Source organism: Lycium ferocissimum, chromosome 9, assembly GCF_029784015.1.
Source record: "Lycium ferocissimum isolate CSIRO_LF1 chromosome 9, AGI_CSIRO_Lferr_CH_V1, whole genome shotgun sequence".
NCBI lineage: Eukaryota > Viridiplantae > Streptophyta > Magnoliopsida > Solanales > Solanaceae > Lycium > Lycium ferocissimum.
In genome coordinates this window covers 38,614,961-38,627,913 of record NC_081350.1, presented here as the reverse complement: position 1 = coordinate 38,627,913, position 12,953 = coordinate 38,614,961, and the positions used below count along the sequence as shown (strand labels likewise).

Genomic DNA, 12,953 nt, shown 5'->3' with positions numbered 1-12,953 from the left:
CGTCTCAATAAAATTAATGGCCTAAAGTTTAATTTTAATCCGAGACATTAAATATATACACACACATTAAAAAAAAATCTAGTCTTGCCTTTTTTTTTTTTTTTTTTTAATAATTGTTGCATTTACTTTACATAGCAACATTATTATTAATAATTATAATAGCGAGGATTAATTCAAGTTAATAAGTAAATACATTACCTTAGATGTTGTTGTAAAAACTTTATTTAATTATATGAAAATTTTGAGTAATTTAGTTCAAAGTTCTAAAATATTTCTCTTAAAAAGTAGATAGTTTTTTCCCTTCTTTTATTATATAAATTTTGTAATTCTTTTTACAATCTTCAATATTGTCTAAGAAAAAATAAAATTATAAAATTCATCCGTAAAAATTTTGAGGCCTCAAAAGTTTGGAGGGGCTAAAGCAAAGGTTTTACTAGCTTCACCTTTGAGCCACTTCTGATAACAACCATCAAATTAATGAACAAGTATCAGTATTTGATATATTTTAAAAATTTAATTTTGGGTTTCGCTTTGTGAAAGAAAACGATGAAAAAGAATGGTAGCAGCAAGTATCGAGAGAATTCAATTTGCTTTTTGCTTATTGATTTGTCAATTTTATAAAAAAAAAAAATTAAAATATAAGTGTTAAAAGAAATTCTGTATAATATTCTATATGATAGCAAAAAAAGGAAAAAGTTACCCCCAAAGAAAAGAACTACACGAGTTCAATTTGTACGTTCTTTATGGTCATTTAAATTAAGTGAATTAAAAGAGGAATGCTATCTTATTATAACAAAAAATATGAAAAACCTTGATAATTGGTGGGGTTTTCAAACCCACATCTCTCTGGAAAAGAGATTTGTTTTTCTTTGGGTCTAATTGTTTTTCTTGGTGAATTCTTCAGCTGGTTGTGGTACCGTTTCTTGACTTTCGCTCTTATTTGTGTATGTTGATTGCTCAGTCGCTCTGAATTGTAAATAATATCTGCCTTTATTATTTTTTAGATACTATATTAACCAATTTCTGTCCCTATTGTTTTGCTGTCCTGTTAAACTACTGATTTGGCCCGAAAACTCCCTTTTAACACTGTAGCTCCGCCCCTGTCGCCGATGCGACGTGGTTGGGTGTGAGAAACAATGCCATACAATGGAAAAACTACATGATCACTACCAAGTCCGGCACCGTAAATGGAAACTTACACGAGAATTCAAGTGCTTGCGGTGCGGAAATTACTTCCGCACTGCAGGTGAAAAAGCAGAGCACCATGATTTTTATGGTCATCATCCGCCTCCACATCATTAATCTTGGTAATTTTTCCTTGGGAATTTGAGTTATTATAGTAAGGTTTGATGATATCTTGGTATTTTTTCCTTGAGAATTTGAGTTATTATAGTGAGGTTTGATGATATCTTGAGAATTTTCCTTGAGAATTTTTTAATCTTGGTAATTGTTTTCAATCTTACTGATTTCTTGGTTCATAGGAGATTTTTTTTTTCTTGGGGTCTAATTGTTTTTTCTTGGTGAATTCTTCAGCTGGTTGTGGTACCAACAACTTTCTTGGTACTTTCGCTCTTGTTGCTGATAGTCTTCCTTACGGTCGTGATTTTGATTGCTCAAGTCGCTCTGAATTATACTTTCTGTTGTGTTTAATTTCATAGTAATTAGATGGTGTCAGTGCTCGTCCTGTTATCCCTTTAACCATACTTTCTGTCCCTATTGTTTTGCTCGTCCTGTTATCCCTTTTGAATTTTTTATCAGATAGGCCCCGGTTTTAACTCTACAAATAGTTGCAAAATTGAAGTTTAAGAACCTCATTTGATCTGGAAGACAAATTCCCTTCCATACCATCGATGGGTGAATTCAATTGCCTAGAGAGAAAAGAGTTAAGGCGCGCAATGATTTAAGGGAGCAGGAACTACTTAAGGAGGAAGCTAAGCAACAATTAACTATTATGTAGAAACGTTAGTTTTTTATCTCAAAATAGCCTCTAATATGTGTGTGTGTGTGTGTGTGTGTGTATATATATACACACACACACACACTCTTAACGGGTTCTTGGACTTACGTTCGTCGGTTTCTTTGTTTCCTGAACTCAGATTGGCATCTGCCTGGGAACTATGGTGAAAAAACTCAAGGCATCATTCTTACCCCTTCTTGACAAGTTTTTGCCTAATGTATCACTTATGTGGGTAAGTTATTCTCTCTCTCTCTCTCTCTCTCTCTCTCTCTCTCTCTATATATATATATATATATATATATATATATATATGATGAACTATATGTATAAGTAAAAAGTGACCCAATTGATCTAAACTGCTAGTTTAACCAGTCTATTGACTTTCCCTTTACTTTTCGACATACTTCTGTACAGAGTAAAGATAGAACATCAGATGAAAGAAGAATTCCAGTGCACCTTTTCTGTGATATTGCTGAGCAGTGCTGAGAAGAAGTATTCAGGCAAGTTTTATGTTATATTCAATGTCTTATTAGTCATAATAAGCACAATGGGCTTAGCTGAACTTCATTTTTGATTATTTAAAAGGTACTATGAGGACTGGACACCTCTCCTGCCTAGAGTTTACTATCATAAGAATTCAGATGTTCCACAGGTTTTATTTTCCCTTCTTTCACAGCTTCTTACCTAGTAAGTCTTTAGCATATCCTTCAAACCTGACGTTCTTTATTTTGTCAGATAGTGGCAACTGTAATTGGTATTTGTGCTGAATTCGGAGCAGATTTCCTTAAGCCTTATACTACAGGTAGTTTTCTGCAATATAATATGCTTAAGATATTTGTTTTCTCCACTAGCAGCACTGACTGTTTTCTAATGTTGTTGCAGTAATATCCGATCATTTAAAAACTGTAATGGAGCATCCTAATGCAAAACACCTGGATAACATCACGGCTTATGAGGCTGCTGTTTCTACCTGTGGCAAGTTAATCCAGTTTGTCTTGGAAGGCATCCACACCTATGAGGTTCTCTCTTACTACTCCTTGCTCTATCATTCTTATAAATAACACATTCCAAAAGAAATTTCATACACCAGAACACATGACAAAGACTCATCACAAATTTACAACCTGTTGATTGTGGTTTTGATAAATTTGTCATTTATTGACAGACCTATTATAAACTTTCTCGTCTTTGTTGATTTACGGAACTGTTTTACATGGCAGTTTATCTTGCTTTGGCTTAGCCACTTACCAACAAGGTGTAATCTGGATGAGGCGAAAATCAGTCACGAACTGCTTTGTTCAATGATGGAGACGTAAGTATTCGCCGTAGCCAGCAATAAGCAATCAATGATTATCAAAACTTCAACATTCTTATGCGTTGCTTGCACTATGCCTTGCTCTTTCAGGTCAGAACAGAAAGTTATTGGCCCTGACGGATCTTATATACCGAATATGATAACACTTTTTGCTGAGGTATTTTCCCTTTTCTGTATCCTGATGTGCGGTTCCATATATCCACTAAGATATCCTCCATTTCATATGTTTGTCTTTATTTATTTTCCCCTGTAGGTTTTATGGGCAGGGAACAACTTGGCCACTGATGAAACTACGAGTGGAATTATCAATCTATTGAAGAAGTTCCAAAGAAAGCCTCCTGTCTTGTCCAAACTATTTTGAGACCTTACCTTTACCACATCAAAACATGTTGCGCACCGTCTTGTCTATCGTATAAATTGTTTCTGCATTCTTTGAATAGATAGATTCATACATGTGTATAAAACAGAAGTAGCTAACAGGAAAAGTAGCAGAGTCTTACTTGTAGACAGAGAAAGATTACTGTAAAGAGTGTGATTGTTAAATCCCTTCAATATAACTTCTTCGTAGGTTTACTTTTTTGAAAAAATATTTTTCATGTTTGGTTGGTCAAAATATTTAAATTCTTTACAAACAAGGAAAATGACTTTCATAGTGAAAGCAGGGCGAAAAGGCTATCTTTCAAGCTCATTATCTTCTCCTCTCCTCCCAAACGACCTCCAACACACACCCTTTGACCACCCCACCCCCTGCGATCCCCAAACCCCACTCCCCACCCCATCCATCCCTATAGTATTTTTCTAGATTTCATAAAAATGCTCTTGAGATAATATTTTTTGCTTATGCATCAAACACTTAAAAGTATAAGAAACTCAATTATTTTCCTTCGTACAATCACATCCTTTGTTTCACCTTTCGTTTATTCATCTTGTCATCTGGGGTCAAGGATAAATGCAAGATTTTTCCTAAAAAATTGGGTATGAACGAACCAAAAGTGAAACACCAATATAAAATTAAGTAACTTCTACTAATATAATAATTATTTAGACCTTTATAAAATGTACTCACTCTGATCCAATTTTGGATTATAAGAATCAAATGAATTACTCTTTGATTGCAATCTTTTCTTGTCTTTTAAATATTTTAAATTATTAATTATTCTTCTCTCTCTATACCTACCATGGATTTCTCTCTAATCAAGATTATGTTCATCTTCATTTCTTTCGTATACCCACAAACCAAAGCTCTCATATACCCTCAAGATCTCATTACCCATGACTTCGTTTTCGATTTTTCACCATTACCGTCTCCAATTTTGAGAAGGTGCAAATATACCCCTCGATTTTGCGAAAAGGTGCAAATATATCCTAATAATGACTTTTATTTTAATTAAAAAAAATTCCGTCAGTAAAAAATGTATATTTGCAGCAATTGTGTGACGGCGGGGTATATATGTACTACTTTTCTAATGAGCGTATATCTGCTCTAAATTATAAAATTGAGGGTATATTTGCACCCTTTTCCTAATTTATATAGCTTAAATCATTTCTTGGTATACAAAATAATAGGGCAATTTAAATGTTTGGGCTAATAGCACTTTGGTCCCTAAATTATTGATAAATACTAATTGTGATCCTTATAATATTTGATTAAGCACATTTAGCCTTCAATTAATAGAGATGTTCACTTTTAATCCCATTGCTTGTGAATATCCACAATTTGTTCATAATTATTTATCGCTCCGCCACTTAATTACCCATTTATTATTTTAAGCTTATACCGTTGCTTCATATTTGACGGTAATATTATTCTAAAAATAGTTCAAATACAACAAACTTCTTACATAAAATGACTAAAAACATCACATTTGGGTTAATTAAAGGTTAAAAATGTGTCAGATATCACAAGAACCTAATTAGAATATACCTACAAATCAGTGACCAAAAATACACTATACATTTCCTTCAGTTGGTTATATTCCCCGCCAAAAGCAGTTAAATATTAGTACTGTTAGTTTTTCCTTAAACTCTCTGTATCTACAATGGATTTCTCTGTAATCAAGAATCTATTCATCTTCATCTTCATTTCTTTCATGTACCCACAAACCAATGCTCTCAGTTACCCTCAAGAACTCATTATCCATGATTCTATTTCCGATTTTTCGCCATTTTCGTCTCCGATTTTTCGTCCTACTAAAGCTCCTCTTGTTCCGGCATTGTTTGTTATAGGTGATTCTTCAGTTGATTGTGGGACGAACAACTTTCTTGGGACTTTTGCACGTGCTGATAGGCTTCCTTATGGTCGTGATTTTGATACACATCAACCTACTGGTCGTTTTTGTAATGGAAGAATACCTGTCGATTATCTTGGTAGTATTCTTTTCTTGAGAAAATTTTCAGTTGTGAAATGTTGAGAATATTCAATTGGGTTAGTGAAAATGCTGAGAATTTTTCCAATTGGGTTAGCGAAAATGATGAGAATTTTTTTCAAAATAATGAGAATTTTTTCAATTGGGTTAGTGAAAATGTTGAGAGTTTTCAATTGTATTAGTGAAATTTTTTAATAAATCAATTGGGTTAGTGAAATGTTGAGAATTTATCAATTGGGTTAGTGAGACTTGTAAGGTTGCGATTTTTCAATTTTTTTTTTTTTTTTGTTTGTTTGTTTCAATTGGGATAGTGACATTTGTGAATAAGCTGAGAATTTTGAGACTGTTACATGTTTGGCTAATTGTCTGTGAGAAAAATGATTCAACTTTCTATGAAATGCTTTATGGATCTTTTGCTATTAATTTCTTGACTTTGTTTCAATTGGGTTAGTGAAATTTTGATAAAAATGTTGAGAATCTTGTGAATTGGGTTAGTGAGAAAATTTGTTGGGAATTTATCAATTGGGTTAATGAAATTTGTGAAAATGCTGAGATTTTAATCAATTGGGTTAGTGAGATTTTTGAAAATTTTGAGAAAGTATCGATTGGGTTAATGAAATTTGCGACAATGTTGAGAATGTTTTCAATTGAGTTTGTGATATTTGGGTTAATGAAATTTGTGACAACGTAGAGAACGTTTTCAATTGAGTTTGTGATATTTGTGAAAAGTTTGAGAATTTATCAATTGGGTTTGTGAGATTTGTGAAAATGTTGAGAATTTTTTGGATTGGGTTATAGTGAGATTTGTGTCTGACAAGTGTTTGGTTAATTGTCTGTGAGAAAAATGATTCAACTTTCTTGTCTTATTAACCTATTCAGACTCAAAATTTTGTACATTCTTGATTTTCTTAAGGAATGTTGGGGAAAGATTGCTAATTTTCTATTTTTTTCTTGATTATATCAGCAATGCGTCTCGGGTTACCATTTGTGCCTAGTTATCTAGGGCAGGCTGGTTCAATCGAAGACATGATTCTTGGTGTTAATTATGCTTCTGCTGGTGCTGGAATTATTTTCTCTAGTGGCTCTGAATTGGTATATTTTCCGTATACTTTCCGTTTTGACCAACATTAATGATTAATTTTGTGTTTAGATTAGTGCTTAAACTAGATTATTATTTATGCAGGGTCAGCATATCTCACTTGCACAGCAAATAGAGCAGGTTACTGATACTATTCAGCAATTTATAGTGAATATTGGTGAGGAAGCAACAACTAATCTGATATCAAGTTCTGTGTTCTACATTTCCATCGGGTCCAATGACTATATTCACTACTATCTCCTGAACGTATCTGATGTTCAAACTGTTTACCTGCCATGGAGTTTCAACCAGTTCTTAGCACAGTCGATAAAACAGGAGATTAAGGTGAGTGATCTATATGATCTTGATACCTACTTCATTATGCAATTGTGTTTCTGTGATCATATAATTTCATCAACATTTTTCTTGTGTAAATATTGAATTTTTCTACCATTCATATGGACGCCTACTTATTCACTTTGTTTAAATAAGCTGCAAGGAGCAAGCTTCTCTAAAGGAGCTCAACAAAATCACTAGATAGATCAAACTTTGAGAAGTAACTTTTCACTAGTATTTTGTACTATATAAATCCCCGTCAGTTTATACAAAATGAAAAACAAGATAGATTTCTGCCAATTTAATCTTTCCAATATGAAGCTAAAGAGTCTACTTTACACTCTGCTATAAGAGAGAACTATGGTATTCTAACAGATAAGCCAATTTCTTAGAATGATAGGAATACAATGCTATGACAATCTATCTATAGGAACCGAAGATAGATTCTAGAAATCTAGTCGGAAGGATGGAGAGGTCCTATCTACTGTTAGACATGTGGGAAGACCTTTGACGTTTGTGTTGAAAGACATTGGAGCAATAAAGGGAAGACTACTTGTTAGTAAAAAATTAGCTATATCGATTCAGGAAATATAACTTGAGTATCACCTAGATTTCTCCTAGATTACTTGGATCTTAGATTACATTACTTACTTTTGGCACTTTTTCCTGAGGCATTTAATTATTTTTGCCTCCTTGGATTGTTAAACTTTGTTATATGATTCAATACTCAGTGATTAACTGTTGTCATAGTGAAGTTCATTGTCTATAACCTTATTAATTAGTTCACCCTCCCCTATGGATCTACATTGCTTCCGAGATAATTTAGTTCAACGTGCAGAAACACAATACTGTTTAAGGCTTTTTGTTCGTAAATTTATCTAATATGTATGTTTATACTGGTGGAACAGAACTTGTACAATGCCAATGTAAGAAAAGTGGTTGTAATGGGACTGGCTCCGATAGGCTGTGCACCTTACTACTTATGGCTATACCATAGCAAGAACGGGGAGTGTGTGGAACCCATAAATGACATGATATTAGAGTTCAACTTTGCCGTGAGATATATGGTTGCTGAACTTAACGAGGAGCTTGTTGGTGCCACCGTCATTTTCTGTGATGCATTTGAAGGTTCAATGGACATTATTCAGAATCACGATCATTATGGTAAGACGATGCATATGATCTATAAAGATTCATTTGATTGGACGCATCAAATCTAACGCTGTTTGCTTTTCACTATAGGTTTCAATGTGACAGATGAGGCATGTTGTGGTTTAGGCGAATACAAAGGCTGGATCATGTGCATTACTCCTGAAATGGCCTGCAGTAATGCCTCGAGCCATATCTGGTGGGATCAATTTCATCCCACTGATGCTGTCAACGCGATCCTCGCTGAAAATGTCTGGTCCAGCCTACATACACCTATGTGCTACCCGATGAACTTGCAGGACATGTTAGCTAAAAGCACCAGATAGTTGGACCAAAAGACATTACAATTTCTGAATATATGACATCTGAATAATCTGTATAGAATAGTTTTTTACTTACTGAATAGTATGACCACAATGTATAGTTGGTGCAGCAATTCTTTGTGTGTTTCATTTTTTGGTATTACATACATGTAGCTGTGATATGTCTGCAATGACAAAACTTGTTCTGTCATTTTACTGTAATGACGAAATTCTTGTTCTGTCAGTTTTTTCAAGTCATTAGTTAGAAGTATGTTTCAGCTTAAGTATTTCTTAACTTGCCGGGGAATAAGGCCTATAAACCAACCAATAGGTGCAAAATTGTAATAAGAGGAATCTTCGCAGCATATATTTATCATACTAAGAGTCAAATATAGCCCAGAACAGTATAAGTCATCCAGCCTATTTAGACTTGGACAATTTGGGCCAAGAAATTTATATTGATGGGTCAAGTAGGAATATCCAATAGTCCAAATGACTCTTTTGTTTAGTTTATTATGTATGTTTTTTTCTGCATTTTCACACATCCTTTCTATGTGGAAGGAAAAAAAAAAAGGTCATTTTGTTTTGGTAGTTAAACAAATTATAACTATCAAAACGTTTTCTTTGTCAACTTGTTTGGTATTCACGTGTAGCTGTTGACGGGTTATACTATATGACTTGTTGCTTAACTTAATCTATCCAACTCATCTTGGCCAATGATAGTCAAGTTATAATTTAGTTATCAGTTTTGATCCATCTTAACTCAACCTTGTTGTCTACACTCTAAAAATCACAAAGAGATATAAAAATTTACCATTTCATACCTATTTTACCCTTATTATTAATTATTGGGTTGGAAAGTTCAAGAAACTGTTAGTGGCCGCAAAATTATAAAGTATGTTTATGTTTTATTGATTTCAATTATTAGATGACTTAGTAATAATTAGGGGTGACATACTACAGTTATCATTCTACTTATGGCTCCTTAAAGAGTGGAGTACAATGGTCCCGTTGTACAAGAACGAGGGTGATATTCAGAGTTGCAATAACTATAGGGGTATCAAGTTGATAAGCCACATTATGAAAGTCTGGGAGAGGTTGGTCGAGATGAGGATGAGGAGGGATATGTCGATATCCGAGAACCAGTTTGGATTCATGCCGGAGCGATCGACTACGGAAGCTATTCATCTTGTCAGGAGATTGGTGGAGTAGTATAGGAACAAAAGGAGAGACTTAGACATGGTGTTCATTGACCCGGAGAAGGCATATGATAAAGTCCCTCGGGAGGTACTTTGGAGATGCTTGGAGTCTAGAGGTGTGTTTTGGAGTCTAAAATATAAATCTTCCTAAGGATATGTTTTGGTAGTTAAACATATTGTAACTATCAAAACATTTTCTTTATTGACTTGTTTGGAATTGACGTGTAGTTGTTGACCGGTTATATTATAACATGTTGCTTAACTTAAATCGATCCAACTCATCTTGGCCAATGATTGTCAAGTTATAATTTGTTTATCAACTTTATCCGTTTCGATCCATCTAAATTTAACTCAACCTTCTCGTTTGACAACCTAAAACTCACCAAGAGAAAAAAGAAAACGAAAAAATTAATGAAATTAAAGTTTTGCGCTGCTTTCTTCAGCTTGAAATTAGTCAAATTTGAACATTCAAAAAGAAAAGAAAAATTATAAAAGCTGAAAAAGAGACAATGTCTGACTCAGAGCCACCCTCAACGGTCTATGGGAAGTGAACCGACAAGTAAGCTCCCCTCTCTATTTTTTTAACTTAAAATTTTGCCAAGAGCAAAGCACCGTTATGAAGTGTGTGTATGAACGTTGAATAAATTGTTCATATCTATAATAAATGAAAATTTTAACATCAATATAGGTTTAGAGGAGAAAAATACTGGGCTCCACCGAACGAGTAATCAATGGCGAAACCAGAAAGTTCGCTAAGACTGTTCAAGGTTTTAATATATGTATAACAAGTAATTTTTGACATATATAGCCAATATAGTTTCCTAATAAAGGACTATGCCCCTGTCTATAGTGATAACAGCAGTCCAGCGGGCTTGTTAGTTATGCAGAAGAAAAAATCGCATCTCAAAAATAAGTCACCTTTGTTTCACAAAGGGTTGCATTCTTTTGTTTGGTTTCTCGTTCGGAATCGCATTACGGTATAACTAAATATGAATTCGTGTTGGGAGGTTCAACATTAGAGGTAAACTGTTCCCTAACGAAAATGATTCTAAAACCTAGAATTCGAATCTAAAACTTCTAATTAAGGATGAAGGAGCACTTATGACTTTACCAGAACGTTGTTTGTAAACCGTAAAGGATTGTATTACTATAATAACTTACAATAAGCACGTCAAAATACCACCAAAGGATGTGGTGCAGCGGATGGGGTTGTTCCTTCCTTAATCAAAGGTCTCGAGGCATGGAAAAATTCTTGGTAGGGAACGCTTCCCCGAATGGGCCATACACAGTGCGAGTCCAGATATAATCGGACTCCAATACAGATACGAACACTGAGTGGGGACAAAAAAAATAAGCACGTCCAAATGGATGCAACAGAACAAAGAACCACTGTCTGAGCTCTCTCTTCTTCTTCTTTTTTTTTTTTTTTTTTTTTTAATTTGTTAATTTTTATCTTTTCACGTTCATGATGTATTTTTTGATTTAGAATAGTCTGTTAGTATTCTCGAACGTTAGAATCCATCACTGTATTACTTTGATTAATTCATGCACCAACCATTCCAACGTACTCTTTTTTTCTTTTATATAATAACATGGACACGTACCTCAAATTGTCAATTATTATCGATCTCTTAAAGTTACATGTTTAGTTTTTTTTCTTTGTTATTATGTTTGGGGACAATAATTAAGGGCGCTTTTGTTACATTGAGATACAAGGTTCAATGAACATGTCCACTTGCCTTTTCTTTATTATACAAAGAACCTTCCTTTGTTAGCTTTGTAAGTTTCAATAGTGACACAAAGTTTTTTTTTAAAGAAATTAGAGGAGACAAAAGAATGTGATACATCATTAAGTTAAACTAAAGTAAACTGTAATCTAGAACTTTAATTATACGAATAGTACTATTCTTATCCTTGTTAGATCGATATCTATTAAATGCATTTGAGTACTTTGTTACAATTATTGTACATTGTGACTGAACTTCAGATCTATGCACCCTTTTTTGATCGGTTGAAACTTCAAACTAAAGATTTTTTGCTTGTAGTTTTGTTTTCTTGCAGCTTGAAGTATGGAGATGCAAGAATTCAATATTAAAATAAACGAATATTAGCACATATTGTCCCTCAAATATTAATAAATTTTAATTTTGATTGTGATTTTTGGTTAAGCACGTTTAACCTTCAAAATTAATTGATGTGCACATTATTGATCCCTCAAACTATGAATATTCACAAATTAACGAAGTGTTAAGTGTGAAATATCTAATTATCGATGTATTATGTTAAATTTGTATTGTTACTCCATATTTGAGATTGATATATTTCTAAAAGTACTCTAAATATCAGATATTTCCTACAAAAAAAAAATGCATATTTAAATTAATTGAAGATTAAAGATGCTTCGAGGTGTGCAAGCTGGCCCGATCAGGGGATCACCAAGATTATAATAATTAAAAAAAAAAAATTGAAGGATAAATATATTTAGCCACATATTACACGGATTAAAAATAAAATATCGATAATTGAGGGACCACCTTAAAAGGGGTGACATTTGGAGTACGACCTTTAGCATTAGCTTTTGATGTACATGAGTCATAATTTCTTAGCGAAACATCGACCCGCAAAGTTCTTACTACCTAGCACATAAGTCATAATTTCTTAGCTAAATACAATTGATCAACTTTTGAAATAGTAGGAATAGTCTCGTTTAAATTGAAACAAATTTAAAAAAAAAAAAAAAAAAAAAAAAAAGGTACAAACTCTTCGCCTGTCCCAAAAATAAGTGTCGCTTTAGCTCATTTCACGACCATTATGAAAAATAATAAATATGAGGTATAATTTACTTAATTACCCCTATTTATTAGATGTTTCTTGAGAATTAAGCACTTTTAAGAAGAAGTAATTCTTTGATATAATGATATGGTTGGAAACAATAGTACTATTTTTTGTCTTGAATTCCTAAAGTGACACTTATTATGGGGAATAATTTCTTTTTCCTAAAGCGACACTTATTTTAAAACTGAGGAGCATTAAGTTGGAATGTCCTCTCTCACCAAATAGTCTATAGTTTATGCATTTACGGGAATACACATTTAAGGACATGCTTAGTGAGCTTAATAAATAAATAAGCTTTCACAAATTACCAAGTTTTTACTGTTTTACTTTTACTCTAATTATTGAAAGGAGAGAAAAAAGTAATAGAGCTTCAAAGGGAGCATTTCTTCTAGGAGACATGAATTAACATTAATTGT

The 12,953-nt window shown here is 33.3% G+C and overlaps 1 protein-coding gene across 1 annotated transcript; it reads left to right on the top strand.

Moving 5' to 3' along the window:
* The first annotated feature begins 5,311 nt into the window (after positions 1–5,311).
* Positions 5,312–8,742, top strand: LOC132031896 (GDSL esterase/lipase 7). The gene is made up of 5 exons (XM_059421767.1): positions 5,312–5,639; positions 6,603–6,730; positions 6,822–7,061; positions 7,961–8,216; positions 8,295–8,742. Exons 1-5 carry the CDS (start codon positions 5,312–5,314, stop codon positions 8,525–8,527), a joined length of 1,185 nt encoding a protein of 394 aa, XP_059277750.1. The 3' UTR covers positions 8,528–8,742.
* Positions 8,743–12,953: the final 4,211 nt, after the last annotated feature.